Raw genomic sequence first — 21,053 nt, forward strand, 5'->3', positions numbered from 1 at the left:
TTAATGACCTGCAACATTGCATTTAAAGCACTAGTTCTAAACTAAATTCAAATCAAATCCTAAAATATCATCTTCATCACAAAACCCCACTACATTATCCTTAGCTACTGATTACCTAGAGAACAGCAGACTTTTACTAAGGCTCATCCACTTGATAATGTTTTCTCTGGCCTCCTTGCATAATAGAAACTGCTATAATGATATGATTATGTGCTCAGTTGGATGCTAAAAAGTTAAATGATAAACAATGATACCTGTAGCACAGGACAAATAAAGACTCTTACATGCAGCTACAGGGATGAAGTTCCAACGAATGACACTCAAAAATGCATTCATTTCAATTAAAAAAAGAAGACCAGTTAACTTCAAAAATCCCACTTCTCTTAACTGTAAGGTGACTACGCTCAAAAATACAGTCCAATACCTCATATTTCCAGCTCTAAATTATTAAAATTTTAATTAAAAAAATTAAAGATGATTTTTCCTTTCCAATTAGATTTGCATGTATTAGAATTGTCATTTTAGACAAGACAGAAATGTGAGCAGGATGTCTTACATTGAGACAAAATTCCAAAGAGCAAACAACACTGGATCATCGTGCCTCATGTTTCATTCTCTTTTGGACTCATAAACTGTAAGAAATTACTTTGAGATAAATGGCGAGATATCAAGGAATACAATGATATGATTTTAATTCCACTGTTATTCATCTTTTTGCTAGATTGACTGCTCATTACTAACCCCAACTCAGTATTACAAAACATGCTTCTTGGGAGACAGAAAATAGCAGAGGTTACTTTACCAATTGAAAATCAGAGCTAAGAGGGAAAGGTGAACAACAAACAAGTGAACTGGTAACGCAGTACGTGGTCTTGACATCAAAGTGGAAAAGGGCCCTGAGCTGGCTTTGCTTTTCATCGTCAGGAATCCAACAGCCAAAAGTGTGGAAAGAAGTATTTCATGAACCAGTTCTGTGCTGGACAACGCTGGGGTAGGGCTACAACCCATAACCAATGGGAAGGATGCAAGTTCTGCATTATTGAATAATCTGTGATGCAGACAACAAGGAATTTAAAAAAAATATTGAAAAACAGTTATCTGCAGATATTCAAGTGAACGACAATGAAAAGCATGTTTTTTCTGTCTGGCCTTCATGACTGTAAGTTCACACAGGAAATTCAATTCAAAGTCCCTCATGTTCTCAAATGAAAAAAGGGAAACTGTAACATAACATACCAAACCTTCTCACATAACAATGCCATGTAATAGGAGAAAAAATATTTTTGATCAGTATATTGTGTGAAGAATGAAGAAAGTAAAAAACTACACAAGCACACAAAGAAATGGACAGATTAAAAACTCTCAAAGTAGTGGAGAGAACACCTCATGTAGAAAGATAGATAAATGATGTGATGCAAACCACTAGCTCAACTCTATAAAGCTATTCACTCTATTTATCACAGTATTGATTTGTTCTCTCACGGTAAAAGTGAAATCCAGAAAGATTACCACGCAAAGAAAGCTAAACTACAGTTCAGTCAAGGGTGCATCTTAACAAATTGGGGCAAATCAGTTGTGCTTTTCCTGGTGTTGACTGAATTGTTCTTGTGTTTCACAACAAAAACAGCTCACTGCTTTGCTCTGTAACATATTAATCTTAGTGAATAGTTATTTTGGCTTCTTTTTTTTTTTTTTTTTTTTTTTTTTTTTTTGTCAATTTAAGATTATGAACTGACCTAGCACTTTTATCATCCTAAAACAGATAATAGGTTCCATAAAAATATCCAGAAGAAAGGCAAAACCACCTTTTTTGTAGAACAAAATATTTTTTGTACAGAAGGCCTACAAAAAAAGAACGTATGGAAGAAAAAAAGTTGTTACATGCAAGGGGCTGGATTAGGGCAAAGATTCTGGCATGTAAGGTAATATTTAGTCACGATTAGTTGATGTTCACATTAAAACGCTTATAATCAAAGGCACTGTCCCTGCAACTAGCAACTTACACACAGATTCCAGGCTCCCAAAAAATTATGCTGCCTGTAAAATCACTTGTGGCTCTGCAGCTTCTGCCCCTAATACTGGTGCATTACCAGGATGATTTTACAAAGGTGAAAATATTTGTTAATTGAAGCTCAATGTGAAAGGGCTGACAAAAAGAACAAGGGTACATGAGGACTTGTTGATGCTTGAGGCACCCCAGTTCTTTCCTTGCTGCATCTGGGACTGCAGAGGATGCTGTTGGCAGCAACCAGCTCTGCCTGCTGCATTCAGAGCTGTGGGATGGGTTCCCATTTGTGAGGGCACTGCCGGTGCTGGGCTCACTTTCACAAGCAGACTCCTTGTTCCTTTGGGAGCTGCTGGCTGCTGCTGCTTCCCAACATCAAATTGCAACAAGGAAATGTATTTCAAGTAGAAAGAGAAGGGCGCTTTTCAAGAAGTTTCCCTCAGCTGCCTCGAAACCTCAAAACTTCTAGTACCAAGAAACACAAAGACACCTCTAAATGACTTGCTACCTGCTGTTCTCTGCAGCTACAGGGTTGGTTCATCTATTTTGGGAATGTACTAGAATGGTAATGACTGATAATAAATCAAGAAGATGCCTTAAAGGATGAAGGGTAAAGAGACTGCGGCTGTAAGGGAGATTTCAGAATATATGCTTATTGGAAGTTAGGTGTTTTGCCCACATGATACTTGGAGTGCTGCCGGATCTCTCAATATTAATAGTCTTGTCCATAGAACATTCCTGGCTGCCTTCAAAAAAATAAACTAACACCTCATTTCAAGGTTAGTGAAATACAAGGATGCAACACACAGTTCTGATGAATGCTTAAATACGGTTTTGTTGTTTGTTTGTTTGCCTTTTGTTTTAAATGGTTAATTGACATTCTTTTATAAGTTGACAGCTTGGTACTCATCACCTATCTCTCACCCTCTATGACAGAAGGGCAGAATGTCATGTAAAACTTAGCAGTCCAAACCTATGCCTTTTACCTGAAACCTGCTGTTCAACACAATACAGGACTATTTTTCTAGATGTGCTGGCGAATGTCAAAAATGGAAAACAAGGAAGCAACTTTGCTTTTTAGCACATGGTTAATCATAATCTCTAAACTGAATGTTGACATGAAAATTGCTCAGAGAGTTTCTAATGGAAAACAATTTTAATTCCAAGTCTTTAAAAAAAAAAAAGCCCCAGCTGCAACAAAATATGGTAATATTAATGAAAGCATATCTGGCACGCATTCAAATCTCTGCCTTCCTCACTGTTGCGAAAAGAAAAATCTCTCCCTGGTGGAAATTCACCATTTCCATAGATATAAAATTACTCTTCCCTGTAAAAATGGGTTTTCATCATTTGCATGAAATGTGATTTAATAGTGTAATTAAATTGTTGCAGTAAGCAGTGTATCTCTGCATGTTACTTGATTTGTATATACATTTGCAATCCAGACTGAGAAAAGCTGCAGTCATAGCAGAATTTTGCAGTGCCATATGAGGCTAAAATGTTTGTTCAAGTTTTGAACAAGCACTTCAAAATAAGGGGTGTAGAGATCCATGACAACAAACAAGTAGATGTGACTGCAAGGCGTTACAGAATGGCAAGCTGCACTTAATAAAAACTTTAAACAAGCAGGCAGCAATATGCTTTCTGATGGACACCGAACTGAAAATAAACAAGGTCACAAGAAAGAGAAGGTAATGCAGGATTAAGCTTATCCCACTGAATAAAAGATTGTCATCTTCTATATACAACCTATGCTTAATTTCAACACATGTTCTTATTCAGCTATTTTTAATGATGAAGTAACGAAGTTGTATTTAGTACTGCAAGAAAAACAGGCTTTCTAATAAACTGGAGCCAAACATCATGGAAATTAATGGCAGGAGACTTACTGCTTGAAATGGCAGGCAGATCATCTAGGATCTAACCTACAGGCGTGACCCCAAAATAATATCAATACATTCATTTCAGTGCCAAGGAAAAGACTACTATGCTCATTTTACACGCATAATTCCTGCTCCCTCCACACAGTCAGTTTTGTCCTGGACTTAATCTAGAAATACTGCCATTAAAGTACTTCTCCTGCTAGTATGCCTAAATTTGCTCACGGACATGATCTAGCAGAAGTTTGTTAGAGTAGTATGGTTAGGTTGTGGTTGGACTCAATGATATTTAAGGTCTTTTCCAACCTGAGTGTTTTATGATTCTATGATTCCTAGGGGCAAAGATTATAAAACAAGAGATTCTGTTCCCATAAAATATATCTCTGCAACCTCTTCCAAATAATGAAAACAATTTCTAGTCCTACTTGATCCACAGATGCTGGCTGGTAAGTAGTGGGAACTGTAGCAAACTGGCTTATAACCCAGCTCAGACTAACTGGATTAACTCCACTCATGGACTTTTTGGATTTATTTGACCTCAGGTTGGCCTGTTCAATCAAATTCATCTCAGTTCTAGCAGATAACTCAAATAATTTTGCTGTTATTAGTTAATAAGCCAGTATGACAGTAACCAGAAGGTTTTAGAGGGATATACTTCAACGTGGAAGTTATTTATCTGAAAATTCATACCTAATGGCAAAGGGTGCTTATACAGAAAGAAATCAGCTTAAGTAGTAAAATATGTAGTTCCATGCTATCTACCTACAAAGAGCTTCCCAGGCCAATGTTTTCTTCCAGAATAAAAATGATCTTGACTTTTTTTCACTCTACTCTCTGACAGTTATTCTGGAATGAAATCAGTTTTTATTCCAGAATAGAGTTGCCCATCAGTGAACCACTGCAGCAAAGATAACTGCAACACAGTGAGCTATAGCAGTGTTTGAAAGAGAATTTCTCAGTGCAGAAAGCCTAACATTTCAGCAATTCTGAGATGTTATCTCTGACCTACTTTGAGCAAAGTACCACAGAGATACCTCCAAATAGGCATCCAATTATTTTTCGAAATCAACCAGTGCTTTTGTGCTGCATAGAATTAATACAAGGAAAGAAGAGTAGAGGAGGATGGTAGGTGTAAAGTGTTCCTTTTGCAGCATTTGCTGTACAGGAATTGACTTAACAAACGTGTTCATCCGAGCAATGTAGTTCATTCAGCAGACCTTCAACTCCCATCAAAGACTCATTCTTAACTAAAAATCTGCATGCCTAGAGCAGAAACAAATGAACGGAAAAGAGCAGAATAGTTCTTTAGAAACAGCCCAGCTGTCTCATGCATCCGACACTCCCACATACAAATGTATTCATTGAAGGGGAAAAAAAAAAGCACCAACCCTGAAGTTGAATACTGTAGTTAAAACCAGTCATCAGAACCTAACGATGTGTCGTGCAAACACTAAGAACGTTCCCAGAGAAGACCACACCAAAAAAGGATGCTTTCAGATTTCTTGTAATATTTTCAAGAGTAATGTTCCCAACAAATGATTTTATAAGGCAATAAGGCACTGTACTAAGTAACTAAATTCTCCTAAGTCGGCTTTTGCTAACGGCTGGCTTATTACAAAGACAGCTGACCCTCAAAGACTAACAAACTCTTAGGATGAATATGAGAAACATTATCTTTTGCTCCTCTGAGACCTTGTTAAATATTGAAAGGGTTTGAGAGAAAAATCAGGAGATTTAAGGAGAAGAGATTAGTAAATATTCCAGTAAATGGTACAGTACAGCATAACAGGAAGGGTCACTCTTTACCTTAAGAGCACAGTTAATCTCACTTAAGTCAGAAAGTCCACTATGGTGCAAACTGTTGCAAAATTTACTTCAATTAACATAGATAATATGCTACCTTTTATAGGATTATAATGCCTGTTTTTCTGAGCTTTTTTCTGAGCTATTGATTCTACCTACAGTACAAAAAGTTCAGTGTATAATGGCACCTGATGAGCAAGGAGAAGAAATATGTTCTCCGTGTTTAAAAAACATAAAAAACCTAAAACTAAAAAAGTGCCCATCATTTGTAACCCTACACTTCTCACAGTATGATCTGTTAGTCCAGCAAATGTCTGCTACAACCCTGCTAAAAGGTGTGGCCACTAGCTGAAAATGACATTGCACAACAGACAAAAAGTAGAGCACACGCAGTGCACTTGAGAGAAATCTGAAAGGACTGACAGTTATGCTTTTGTTTGTTCTAAAACTAAGATACTGCTTTGGCCTTTTTTGTTCAGGTGTAGATTCACTAAAACATCTTAGGCTTCGGTTTTTCAGACATTGAACCCTAACTACTCTGCCACCTAATAGAATTCTCAATCTGAAAACAGCCATTGCTCTCCCAGTACCCTTCTATTTCAGCTCATGTCCCACACACTCATCAACACTAACAGAAGAAAACCTTTGGCTATGGAATTGAATCAAATTCATCATATGCAGAGCAAGAAAGACTGAAGATCACTGTTCTTTATACCTCTTGGAACAGAATCAGCCTGGAACGAGATCTATAAGAGACACAATATTGAACATTTGCAACCCAAGCTTTTCTCTAGGACAACCTGGAGAAAAGTACACACCTAAGCATCATCAGGGGCAACTAGCATGGGCCACCTGAATACAGAACTAAATAACGACTGGTTTCCTGAGGATTTATTGCTGATGACAAAATTCTCTGAACAGTACAGAAATGGCTTTACAGTTTTTCACCTGAAGTGTCTCTGTCCCTATTGGAATTTGTAATTTTTAATAAGAAACCGCAGACCACAGTTTACAACTTTTGGATATTCTTCTCTACCTACTCGCCTACTTTAATGAAACTTGCAGAAATGTAGTATCTTTGAGGTTGTGATATACAAACTTAGTTGAAATTAGTTAAGAAGTTTCAAATTTATCATTAACACTGACAAGATCCATAGACTAGTACAGCATGAGCTTTACTTCAGAGGAAGCAAAGGCTGATGACACTTTAATATTGCCAACTGATCTGAACTGGTAGCTAGTTACATTCCTCTGTTCCCTATTCTTCCATGGCCCAGTGGCTCTTACTCCCAAACAAGTGAAGGTTATCGATTATTCACTAGAAAATAACACCTTTCTTCTCACAGCATGAGCTTAGCACTGTCAGCATCATACTACAACTTGCAGTAAACATGCATGCAATAGACCACATTCGTATACCATGGTATATGGTGCTGCTGTTGCTGTTAAGATACGATTCAACCAATGGTGCTTGTTCCTCCGAATGTTTCGTTCTACGCGCTCTTGTGCGACTGTCCACATTGGACTGAACCATTAACGGCTCCTGGCGCTTTTTTTTCTGCTTCTGCTCTAGCAATGCTCGCTGAGGAAAATACAAAGAAAATCAGGTTACTGGACTCCAAACAATAGCAATCTTCGATGAAAAACAATAGATCATCTTTAGGTCTTCTAAGCTTTCTAGTGGTGGGAATTGGCAAGTAGGATCTTGGGTTATTTTGGGTAATAGGAAATCTTTCGGGGAAAAAAAAACCCACCAACCCACTGCTAAAACACCTTCTGCTGAAAACAGCAAATAATTAAAATAGATCTTTCTGAGCACTCTATCAGCTGTCAGAGCTTACTTGGAAATAACCTTTGGAAAAACAACAGTGAGAGAAGCTATGAAGCAATGGGAGGGTAAGCAAGGGCATGAGACACAGAGATGCCAATTTAAATTTCCATAAATCAAAAGCAGATCATTTGCAAATTAGAAACAAATGATAATGCTGGACGTAAGCTTAATCTAATTATACAAGACAAACTTTAATTAAACATTTGAATTTCTCAGCTACACCTGCAGAAAACCAAAGCAATGCTGATGGAATGCAAGGAATTATCCTGGCAGTCTCACAAATTTCTTCTCCCAGCTGCTTTGTGCAGTTTCCATTGATACCTCTCTGTTTGAGACATCTTCCACAGTCTCAGAGAACAGAAATGTTAAATTTAATTATCCATTTCTTTACCACCCCTGTGCTCATATACAGTGATATCTTTTTTGGATATGCTTTTAAAAGCATATCCATATGGACATGCTAGAAATTAAGAACAAGAATGGAGACTGGAGCCTTACAGCTCCTTAAGCTGTCTGTAACATTCCAATATAACTTCAGAATGGTCAGCATAACAATAAGCAGAAATTCATTTTCTCACTTGAAAATGAAATGCTAGCAGACATGCAAACAAAAACAAAAAGATGGGAGAAGGAATGGATGTAACAACAAAAAATTAAACTTACAAGGTTTAATTATAAAACACAAAGGTTTATGGAAGAGGCATCACACACAAAAAAAGGTGAAATGGAAACCTCAAACCCCATTAAAATTTAACAGCAAAATTTCCTGAGATTTCATTAGAGAGATTCTGAATCATTTTCTATGAATCATGCAGGATAACAGTAGCAAAACAGATAACATAGAACATAATGCCACTGGTTTGTAGCCACGAGGTTAAATACATGGAACGAAAAGGAAAAGATGTAAAAACTCTGTGGTAAATCTCTGCTGGCCAACAACTTTGCAAAAACTTCTTGTCCTTTTCAGTCCATCAATGTGATAAACACATCGTAAGCAAACTTAAAATGAGTTCAGGGCAGTAGAGATGTTCATCTCATAAGAAAAATTTCAGTAGAAGTTAGAATTTTACATAAGCTGTGACCTCCACAGACTTCTCATTTGCATTCCCTAATCAGAGATGCAATTTTCTTGCATGATATATTTACCAATTACCAGATATGCGTGTTGCAGATTTCACTGCTCCAAGATCTAGACTTCAGAAGGCAATAAGATACTCCTCCAAATCTTACCTGTCTGTCAAGCTTCTGCTGACGCAGGTTGCTCCCCTCATCATCCAGAACACTGTAAAGACAAGTACATAATTAGAACAGATTTATCACTCAAAATAAACACCAAACAGCAATCACTGAAGCCAAGTGCCACAAAAGCTACTTATGTAAAACTTCTACTGTGCTCCATGGAAGTTTGCCTGTCTCAACTCGCAAAAGCCGGCTTAAGAGAGTTTAAATGCAGTCTGTGAAAGACTGGAAAACTCTGGTTCACATAAATTTTAATAAAAGGTTTATATCAACCAGATCACAAAGAAATGCAAACTCTATGGTCTACAGCTTGTTTTCTTCTCCACCACCTTCTAATGAAAATATCAATGTAAACAGCAATGGGATTTGACTGAAAATTTGCATGTAAGTCATATACAAAGTAATGAGTGTTAGGAACTCAGCAGTATTTAAAATCATCTTAGAAAAATAAACCATCCAGACTTTGCAAACTGAACACCAGAATTTATTTCCGAATACCTGAAGTCACACTTATTGACATGCTGTTCAATCCTTAGAGACTGGCAAGACAAACAGCATGGTGCCACTGATGTATTTCTTTCTGCTAATTGTTAGTAGCTGGGAGATTAGCTCCAGCACTTTCAATTGTTTTCATTAATTAGATGTTAAAGCTAATGGTATTGCAATCAGAAAACTATTCTTATGAGGTATTTTATCAAATGACTGACTATACTTCTTTTCTAGAGAATAAAGGTCTCCATTGTAAGAACATTATGGTTAAACTTTGAATGCAGATCATTAAGTCTTTTAAATTGTAATATATCACCTACAAGGAATACTCTGTTACAGAAATAGCCTCTTACAAGCAGAATCCATTTCCTCTTACAGCACTTAAAAAAAAATAATAAAGAGATTAGCCCCATTTCTATGATCACTCTTAACTATTAAGAGATAAAAAGGAATCCAGGACAAATGAACCTGCATTCTGACATATGTAAAGCCAAATTATATTACAATGGAAATAAAGGGGACTTCCCATGCATTAATACATACTCCTTAGGAGAAAAATCAACCTAGTAGTAGAGCTTAAGAAGACATACAGATGGTCATCTTACCAACACCAGCTTCATCAAGATCTGCAATTAAGTACTACTGGTAGTATCAGCCTTTAAAATTTACACAATTCTTAATTCTTACCAAGACTGGCATTCCAAGAACTGAAACTATGTTGTACAAGAACCTGAGGAAGGAAATAATGCAGTCTCTTGTAGACACAATGCATTATTCATAATTAAAAAAAAAAAAAAGAAATTCTTCTGCTTTATACCAAGCATTCTTAATCAGATAAATTACAGAAACAAGTTACAAGAAGGCAAATATTCCTCTACGGTACACAGTATCTGCTTATCCAGAGGTGTTTTAGTACAACCACAATACATATTGGCTGCACTAATACCCAGTGAGATACCTTTGAACTAACAATTGAGTAAAAGATACCAAGAAGAAACTTTTGGGCTTAATGGACTGAACAAATCCTTCTCATTTAAGATAATGCTAGAGAAAAAGACAAAAACATGTAATGATGATAGCACAGATCCTAAGAACTGCAGAGGCAGCAATGCATGTGCAGCTGTAATAGAGAGTTCAAGAGCCAATATTGCTCCACTTCACCAGTCATTTGCAGAGCTAAGGAGAAAACTCTGATCTCTTCTTTCATATTCTGCTTTATAAAGCAGACTGTGCTGACGCCCTCAGATTTGTTAAATGAGATATTTATACACTTCTCAGACATTCCATAAAGCATCAGTTCAGTAGTCATCTTTACGTGCATATAATGGTTTTGGTACTATGCTGGATCAGCTTTAATTCCAAATTCTCTATCACAGACAAGGTGTATGGGCACTCAGGATGTCTGTAGCTTCCTCTGCTTTCCTATATCATATCCTGATGCACCACACTGTGTAGAACAAGGAAGAAGGGAAATCCCCTCAGACTTGCTTTAAGCCTCACCAGGGTCTCCCTGGGAAGCCACAACAAGCTGACCTCAGATCAACTAAACAAGCACAGCTCCACAGATCTCCTTACTCACAGCTTAACTTAAACACAGGTGTTTAAGTAGCACCACAGCAAACATCAGGCAGAGGAAGAGTGTGATTTGATTGAGTGTGATTTGTGATGCATTGATTCAGCATTCCAGGAATGCAAAGCAACTGTATCAGACATGCTGAAGGACTACCAAGAAACAAATCTCCATCTAAAAGCTGTGGATGCCATAACATGAAAACACCCTTCCATATTGCCCTTTTACTGCAAGACATTGGTAAGTGAATAAGTATAATCAAAGCTGACAGCAAGAGCATCATGCCTTGATACCCACCTGCAAATGCCTTCTGCAGCTTCCAAGTCTTTCTTTCTGTGACTTCATATTTTATCAAGTTCTGGGTCGTTTCCCACAATCCTTTTGTAAATGTGCACTTGCCCTTGCTGCAGTATCTAAGCTGCAATGCTCAACACTAAAACTGAACTCCAGCTTTCTTCACAGACACCAATGTTCAGCAGAATACAGTTCATCAATTCTCTCACCTTTCAGATGGATGGAATTGTATTAGAATGCTTTACTGCCATCAGACAGCCACACCACTCTTCTGAGTCCATCACAGTGTAGACAGGGCCTTAAAAGTAATCCAATTACCACCAGTTATATTTTAACAATTACCAATGCCACAACCACTGAAAAGCTGTGACTTTGTCCTTTCTGGACAAACAAGTTTCTGGAGCAATGCCATCAAGCCCTCACTTTTGCTGCCTTAAAAACAACTGCAGCAGACCCTGAGATGCAAATGTGTCTGCATCTGGTACTCCTTGCACTCTGGTGGGTATTTCAGACTCCAAGAGCTGAAATACAGCAGATTTGCCCTTTCATTTCTTTGGAATAGATGAAAGTCTAGGAGTAGCAGCAGAGTCTTTACCCTTCCTGAAAAGAGCAGAAACCAATTGCTTTTTCCCTTGGAAGAAGGGAAGAGAAACAGTACTTCTGTAGCATAAGCCGTGTGCAAGGAGACCCAGACCATCTTACATAAATTCAGAAGCAGCAAAGATTTTGTTGTTCCATAGTCAAAATAAGTGACATGGACACAGACTGAAGTCCCAGAACAGTAGGAAAACCAAAGCTGTAACATGGCAGGATCACTACAGGAAATAATCTCGTAGAGAATGAGGCTGTTAGAACAATTCTGCCTACATGCATGGTGAGATGCTAGAAAATCCCAGTAGCAGCGTGAAACTCAGTCAGTCTTAATAAGGAAATATACTTTATAGCTCATGAAAATTAAATTACTGAAGAGAATATATACATGTGAGCAATTTGTGCTGAAGCATCCTGAAGATCCAGCAAGCTGCACTTTCCCTTCTATTTGACCAATTATCATGTATTCACCTAGCAACTTGGCCATGGCTTAAACAACATTTGTAAGGAAGAGTGATTTTACACTGTGTATTATATTAAAAACAGTATTCCAGCTTTGCAGCAATACATTCTATTCCAAATTCAGTTAACAAATCATAGCTTGTATATATTTCCTTGTAGATAACGATTCAGAGAAGACTCATCCATCTATATTCAAACTCAAGCTACTTACCCTTGAGAACTTACTGGATGTTGGGCTTAAGAAGTTTGCAAGACTACAGCTATATATTATAGAGATTCAAGTTGAAAGTGTGGTCCAAGATCCATAAAACAGATAGCAATATTTTCAAATATTATACATGGCATTTGATTCAAACATCCCCCATCCTGTTTTCTAAAGGGAACTATAAATGAAATATCACCTTGTCAAAGCATTACTTTTTAACACACTTTTTAAACCAAAATCTATTTTACTGAGACAGTTACAACATAAAATTCAATTTACACAAAAATAAACAGGCTTCCTAAAGCACTGCATATCATAACAAAGACAAAAATGTAAGAACTTAGTTTATCTTAGTATCCCAAGCTCTTCATAATCTGTTTTCCTTAAAAATCTTTTGGAAAGAAACTCCAGAAGTTTTAAGGACAAAAGCTTACCATTAAGTTTTTAAACCATTTAAACCATTATGTGAAGCTCCTCAATTTGCTTGCTATATTTTCCTTTAACTACACATTGCTTGATTTCAATTTAAATAAAATAGCAAAAGCCTTAATCCAAATACATTTAACAGAGAGCGACTCAACTTCTTTCACTGAATGTGCAAACTGCTCACATTTCAGTAAGCCACTGCAAGCAAAAAGAACAAACAAGAGATGTTTTTAATTAAAATCTGCAGGATGTATGTAGTCATTAATTTATTTACTTCTTTTTTTAGAAGAAGTCTGACACTGTAAAGCAGATGTTGCTTTTGCCAAAGGAAGCAATGCTTTCTTTCTTCCTGACGCTGCCTTACAGAGAAGGATTTTCCAAGACAATAATGTTTTATTAGCACAGAGGTCTGAAATCATATCTATCATATCTCTGCAGTTCAGCACTTAACTGTAATGAGAAAAGTTCCTGTATTAACAAATATTCATACGACTACTGAACTTTCATATACTGTTTAAAAGTGTCACCCATGCATTTTCCTTTACTGCTTGTTCATGACAATACTTTGCTAACAGCAGCACTCCAAAACTCCATGTGAAATCAGGGACCTTCGTACAAGCAAGATATGCAAACATAGTCAGGGAGAACTCCTGAAACAAACAGTTGAGCTTATAAAAAGTTGAGAGTTTGGATAATGGGGTAATAGTAGCCCATGTACAACACTAAACTATACTGCAGTCTTGCAGCGAAGAAACCCAATATGTTGCTGTGTCAAGTGAAGTAGGTTATGGGATCTTATAGAATAAGGCTGACTCAGAAGTACATGAATGGGTGTAATGTGCCTTTTGAACATTACATAGTCTCTGCAGACATGAAGCTAAAGCATGCAGAGAAACAGCACTTGACTTACAAGATACCATCTGTCACGTTCAGCTGATTACACTTCTCTGTAATCTCCATGCTTCCATAAGATCACAGTAGTTCAATAAAATCCAACTACTCTGGGTAATGTTACTGTCACGAAATGCTCCTGTACGTGTCCACCAACGTGGCCAAGGAACCTGCAGACACAAGTCATGCTGCAGAGGGAATGGCATACAGGTTCCTCAAACCACTGACATTCCACGAGTTCCCCACCAGCAAGCCAGCAAAGTATAAAACCCCAAAACCCGCAAGCCCACATAAAATGAGATCTGTTCTCCCATGTATGCCATATGTTGAATTGTCCAGACATCTCTTACTGCACATTAAATACTTGGAATAGAACTAGATATGTGCTACAGAACAATATTATAACAGATACACATCCTAACCAAAGACTTATTAAAAACAAAAACAACACCATCCTGAAACTCTGTAAGGTTTCCTCTAGCTAAGAATAATAAAGGTTTTCTGACCCCAAAGTGGCTGCTCAATTATCTGATCTAGAATGGAACCTTCAGCTACTGTCACTGTGATAAAATAAGCCCCTTCTTTCCTGGGCCATATAAACATGCAAAAGAGAAAAAGGGACAGGAGTACGGATATGTTTTTTTATTAGAATTACCAGCACTGAATCAGTCACAAAACACAAGAAGATGCAGAGTGGCAATGTTTCAAATGATAGCAAAAGTAATGCCTGCAGGGCAGATGGCTGAAAGCAGAAATTGAATTTGTAGTTGCACAAATAATTACAGAACCAAATGCTTTATTTTCTGTTCTAATCCTGTCTAGCACACTAATTTCCTAATTAAAAATCAGTAAATGAATGAGACCTTTCTGAACTGCTGGTCCTGTTAGGGTTATCTAAATGTTCATGGTACATTAAGATCTACAGCACTTAATTCTGTTTATCCAACAGTTCTGTTTTGGGGATTTAAAAAGAACAAAAAACTTTTTAGCATCCTTTTTTTTTTTTTTTTTTTTTTTTTTTTTTTACTTCTTCCCAGCAAATCAACGTAGAACACACAAGAAACAACATCTGTGTCAAAGCCCTCGATCTGGGAAGGAACAACCACTGAGACAACACAAGCTGGGGACTGTCTGTCTGAATGGGGCTGGGGGTCTTCGTAGACAGCAAGCTGGACACAACTAGAAAATCAATTATCTAAACATTTCATTCAGGAAGGAGGGGAGGGGAGGGGAGGGGAGGGGAGGGGAGGGGAGGGGAGGGGAGGGGAGGGGAGGGGAGGGGAGGGGAGGGGAGGGGAGGGAAGGGAAGGGAAGGGAAGGGAAGGGAAGGGAAGGGAAGGGAAGGGAAGGGAAGGGAAGGGAAGGGAAGGGAAGGGAAGGGAAGGGAAGGGAAGGGAAGGGAAGGGAAGGGAAGGGAAGGGAAGGGAAGGGAAGGGAAGGGAAGGGAAGGGAAGGGAAGGGAAGGGAAGGGAAGGGAAGGGAAGGGAAGGGAAGGGAAGGGAAGGGAAGGGAAGGGAAGGGAAGGGAAGGGAAGGGAAGGGAAGGGAAGGGAAGGGAAGGGAAGGGAAGGGAAGGGAAGGGAAGGGAAGATCACCAGTCAGATAAATACATATTGGAAGAAGCGTATATTACAGGAGATATATATATATATATATATATATATATATATATAAAACTAAGCCTTGGCCAAAGGCAGTATGCCCAACAGAATCTGAGCGCTGCGGAAAACAGCAAGAGATCTAAAATGCTGTAGATATTGCTTTGTATTAATGAGATCTGATTTGGGATCAAGCAGAAAAGTATTAAACTTCCAAGTACAAAACTGCAGTCCCTGGGAAAAAGAAGTTATAGCTTAGTGTTTAAAATGACTAGGCTGACAGCCTTCACTAAGGATGCTAAGAAGCCAGGAACTGATCTAACAAGAGTAAAGCCATTAATGGTCCCTAAAGCACATTGTATGTTTTAAATAACACAAACTACAGGGTTGCCTCTATTGTCCTGGAAAGATCAGTTGAAAAAGTATTTGTACACTCATTCTCTGCAATTTTGAAGACATGATAGGATAGCACACAGCTGTAAATTGCTGGTAATGAAAAGAACACCTAAGGGAAGAGTGGATGGCCAGGTTACTTTAAAATAATACTAGTTCCTGGAGTGCTTAATGAGGAAAACAATAATCCCAATCACGTTCTGCAGGATGCAGTAAGAACTTTGTGCAGTAAGCAAGTAAACACAGGTACAAATATGCAGAATGAGGTATCTGAGGCAATTCATTAACGCAGCAGCTCCCTAACATCTCCCACTGCCTACCCATGCATATAGAACAAGAAAAAGATACAGATGTATTTAACAGATTTCTAAAGGCACAGTAAAAATAAATCGTCAATTTATTGAAAGTGTAAAGGGGAAAGAGGCAAGCTAGTTGCTCTTAGCTGCTCTAACAACCAAAACTAAAGAAAAATGCATCAAGAATTACATCTCTGATACAACGTGTTTAGTGGAGAGAAATGGCCAGGCTCCTTTTTCCTTGTTACAGGTGCTGTAACAGTTTCTATAGATCAGAGTTTCTGAGGGAATACACACAATCTGAAGATAAAACACTAACCCTGAGACACAATATTTCCTCACTTTTTCCTAACTGGAACTGAAGAAGGCAAGTGTTGTTTTTTTTTGTTGTTGTTTTTGTTCTGTTTGGTTTGGATTTTTCCCATTTAGGTTTGAGTTAATTCTCCGTAATTAATCTCAGCAAAAATAGAAAAGCCTGCCAAAACTGGACCATTTTCCCAGTGGAAGAATGAGTTCATCAGATCCTGGTGCCTGAGCACGTACATATTCCAAGATTTGTAAGATATCATTGGCTGGCAAAAGTACTGAGCACCACCTGGTTTAGGTTTATGTACACAACAGTGGAAACAAACTCCTTATTTCTAACAGCAGTCTATGCAGATGAGGGTATTCAATACAGCCTGAGCCACATATTTGAGCCCTGATCCTGAACCACGTTAATTCAGTCTCATGAAAGTGCTCCCATTAATTTCTCCTAGCATGAAAAGCTGCATGTGTATAAACATAAGGCTTCATAAGGCTGGGATTTTGACTTATAATGAAGAACTACTGGAGACAGAAAACTGTTTTGCACTGTGTGCACATACAGTCTTCTCACAAAGGAAGACTCTTTTCTGATGGTCCTCCAGGTATTAATGCAATCATAGAAAAGAAAAACAACACACAGTAATGAGATTGTGAGTGTTGACTATTCTCCCTCCCCTGCCTTCTTTTTTGAATTATTCTAAATGAGACATAAGTATTCACTTCTGTCTAAAACATTACAATGTCAATAACATTCAGAGACAATTTCAAAAGAAATGAAACATGCAATCTTTTCTAATTTTTGATACACGAACCAGCGTGCTGGAAACCATTCAAAGATTCTCATGCAAACAAGGATGCTCATCAGTGAGCACATGAATTAAACTCCTGAGCCGACCCATTTTTTTTGCCCTCCACTCAGGAATTCTTATACTTGGAGAACTGGAAGGGGTTGACAAAAACACCCTGCCTGCAAGATAACCAGATAGAAAGTGGAATTAAATGTAAAACAGAAAACTGTCAAACTACAGTGTGGTCAATAAAATAAGTGTCCCTTATTAGATTTTTTGGGTCTTTAAGATGATTAAGAAATTGTGTTCCACAACTTTAGCCAACAGGCACCAGATATGCCTTTCACCTTGGAAATCAAGCATCAAAGGATAGTCTCAGCATTCCCACCCAGCATATCCCTTTTTGCCATACACTAGCTCAGGCTACCCACTCTGGCCTCCAGGGATCCACTGCTCCTCTGGGCAGCCTGTTCCAGTGTCTCATCACCCTCTAAGTGAAGAATTTCCTCATCTAAGTATCTCCTCTTTTAATTTAAAATCATTCCCTCCCTATCCTATAACTGTTGTGCTAGAGAGTCACTTTTTTTTTTTTTTTTTTTTTTAAATAAGCCCCCCATAAGTTGTGGAAGGCTGCAATAAGTTCTCGCCTGAGGTTTCTCTTCTCCAGGCTGAACAAGCCCACCTCCTTTAGCCTGTCTCCATAGGAGAGGTGCTCCAGCCCTTCGTTCATCTTTGTGACCTCCTCTGGACCCACTCCAACAGCTCCATGTTTTTCTTGTACTGGGAGCCCCAGGCCTGGCTTCAGGAGAGAAGAGCAGAGAGGGACAATCTCCTCCTTCTCCCTGCTGGTCACCCCTCTTCTGATGCAGCTCATGATACAACTGGCCTTCCAGACTGCAAGCGCACTGCTGGCTCACATCAAGTTTTTCATCCACTAGAGGCCATAAGTCTTTCTCCACCACGCTGTACTCAATGAGTTCCTCTCCCAGACTGCACTCATGCCTGGGATTGCCCCAACCCCAGTGCAACACACTGGGCTTGCGACTGTTGAGCCTCACTTGGTTCATGTGGGCTCACTTCTCAAATTTGTACAGGTCCCTCTGGACAGCATCTCTTCCTTCTATCTATCAACTGCAACAACTCAGCTTCGTGTCCTCAGCAAACTTGCTCAAAGTGCACTCAAACCTGTCATCTAGAGGGCTGACAAAGATGTTAAAGAGCACTAGCCCCAAGGTGGAACCCTGGAGGATACCACTTGTCACCAACCTTCGCCTGGACAGAGAGCCACTGAGCACAACCCTCTGGCTGTAGCCATCCTGCCAATTCAATATCCACTGAATACTCCAGTCTTCAAATCAACCTCTGTCCAGTTTAGAGATGCAATGTGGGACCAAATCAAATGTCTCAAAGAAGTCCAGGTAGATGATATGAAATTGTACTGAAGAGAACAAAATTAAGAAGAAAAAGCAATCCTGAGTTCTTGTTCAACCCTACAGGATGATAACAGATCTCAACAAGACCATTTAAATTTCCCACTCCTATCACCAAAACTTTGTGACAAAAAATACAACCTAAAAATTATTTGTTCATTCAGAAAATTGCAATAGTTAATGGAAATCTAAACTATATGTATAAAATCTAGAAAACTACTACTGCCTTTTTAAGACACTTTGGAAAACTACCATCATTCACTGGTATGACTCAAATATTGCACAGATGGGCAGTTAATTGATACAGCAATCTTTCAAGACAAAATTTTGCACTGCAACACAAATGAAGAATATGCAAGAAAATATGTGCTACCAGCAAAAACTGTGGGACAGACTGTGGCAGGAAGTTAGTCTGAGTGATACTGTGTGATGCTTTCCATAGGTCCCCCCAAGCGATGTATTTCAGACTCCAGAACATCATTTTCACTCTCTGATACATGCACATTGCTTAACTTCAGAGTTCTGATACTGCGTGGATTGAGAAAACTCGTTACTGCTGGGCATTAATATTGCTGTTGGAGTCAGAGGGCTGTACAAATGGCTAAGCGTGCTCGTATTTACAAAAGAAACACTCACTTGTATGTAAAATTCTGATCACCAAAAACTGGCTGATAAGAAATTCTTCACTTTTATCTTTGGTCTGTAAACTATGTGTCAAATATTCATCAGTTCCAACACTTACAAACCAAGGCAGAGGGGAAAACAAGAGAAAACGAGCAAGATGTTTTTTTCTGATCGTTTCCAAGATTTGCACATACACTCACATGCAAAAAGAGTAGGCATTTCCTTAAAATAAGACATTGCAAAATAATTTCATTTCAAATGGTGAGTCCAACTTAGTTGTTTGTTGGGTTTTTTTAAATAAATGAAGAAAGAGCTATCACATAAACCACCAGCACACTTTGTCAGTCCTTTAACGCTACACATTTTCAGAGAAATTTCACCTGCCAAAAACATAAACAATATCAGCATGATATCCAAGGAATTAAGCATCAATTCTCATTAAAGTTGTGCCATTAATCCCCACACACAGTATACTGAAAACTCACGCTCATATGATATATTTCTAGATACGGGTAGAAATTACAGTTCTCCAGAATCAGATTATAATTACATAGGACTGCAAATTGTACATTTGTCAGTTCCTAGAAACAAAGTGGAGAGCAAAATCTGCAGTTTCAATGAGTGTTTTCGTGCTAAATACAGATACTGAAAGCACTGCTGTGCATTTACCAGTTTGACAAAAATTCTTCCCCTTGCCTTCTTCTTCTCTTGTCAGTGAGATGAGGGCATGTTACGAAACCACAGAAAGACAGCTAAGTTTGTTAGTCAGAAATAACATAGGAAGATCTACTGATATTTTTCTTAATACACGGAACAAAGAAATTCTCCTTTTTAAAGCCTAGTTCAGACATGCAGAAGATGGGGTGTCACTGAGTTTGGGTTTCCTTGTTTCTTATTCCCTTTCATGTTGTTGTTTGGATTTTTTTTTTTTTCTTTTTTAAATAAATAATAGTCCTACACTGAATTTCAACCTGTGGATTCAGACAGGAAACAGACCTTAAGCAAATCATCAGTACTCAATTATGCCGTGAGAAGCACTGTTTCTTAAGTGTTTACATCTTGCTTCAAGATAAAAGAATAACCAGAATCAAGTTGTTTTGCAAATGGCACTTTCTACAGATTTAGAATAAAGTGCAAAGTGTTTCCCAGCCCAAATATTTTAATTAAGAAGAAATTCATATAGAACCATCTCTACTTCTAATCTTAGAAACAGCATAGCTGTAGAGAGAGATCAGGTCTACAAGCCTTGCTCTTTGTAGCAAATTTGGTTAAGTGTGACAGACACAGGTCCTGAGGTAATTCAAGATAGGACAGGTATTGGATATTGTGTTTTCCATTTTCCAACAAAGGAAACAAGTGTAATTGCATTTGCTCCAGTGTGTCATTTAAAAAGCCTAGAGATAAACCATCTTTGGTTTTGTGTAACTAAACAGATAGCAGCCAAAGCAGATCAGATTAACTGATTAAGAAAGATGATGTTGACAAACAGAACAGCAAAGTCTCACGGTGTTTTTTTGTGGATACCAAAAGGACAGTAAAATATACACATCCAGGCTGTTTTAAGCTTGTGTTTAAACTGTTGAAAGCAAGCAGTGGAAGAATAAGACAAAGAGTTTTTGATGAACAAAGACGCTCCGGTACAATGAAATCAGCTGTGAAGCATTGCAGGCAAGGGCTTCTCACCGTCCTTTTCATATATATATTTTTTAATATGTGACCAAAGTTGCCATTTTAATTACTCCACCCACTATAATGCTTGTTGGCAACAATTATAACAAAAGCAGTCTCCCCTGGGGACCAAAGCACCATGCAGAGCCTTGTAAGCAAACACTGCTCAGCTTGGGCAACATGTTCAGTTTAGTGTGTGCAAAATGCAGACAGAAATATGATTACCAGATTTGTTGCTGGTTTCTTCAACAGGAAGCAAATCACG

At 38.2% G+C, this 21,053-nt stretch overlaps 1 protein-coding gene across 5 annotated transcripts in view; it reads right to left on the minus strand.

The window, feature by feature from the left end:
- The window catches only part of TUB (TUB bipartite transcription factor), a 135,502-nt gene that overhangs the window by 40,566 nt on the left and 73,883 nt on the right, over nucleotides 1-21,053 (minus strand). For 3 of the 5 annotated variants that reach the window (XM_048950031.1, XM_048950033.1, XM_048950032.1), the window contains exons 2-3: nucleotides 8,750-8,801; nucleotides 7,108-7,270 (exon numbers count right to left, since the gene is read on the minus strand). In XM_048950031.1, the coding sequence (XP_048805988.1) occupies nucleotides 7,108-7,270; nucleotides 8,750-8,801 (215 nt within the window). Of the gene's footprint in view, nucleotides 1-7,107; nucleotides 7,271-8,749; nucleotides 8,802-11,114; nucleotides 11,244-11,320; nucleotides 11,394-21,053 lie in introns of those variants that run through there. The other 2 variants (XM_048950034.1, XM_048950035.1) reach the window with 2 other exon arrangements.

This window comes from Lagopus muta, chromosome 6 (assembly GCF_023343835.1).
Source record: "Lagopus muta isolate bLagMut1 chromosome 6, bLagMut1 primary, whole genome shotgun sequence".
Taxonomy (NCBI): domain Eukaryota; kingdom Metazoa; phylum Chordata; class Aves; order Galliformes; family Phasianidae; genus Lagopus; species Lagopus muta.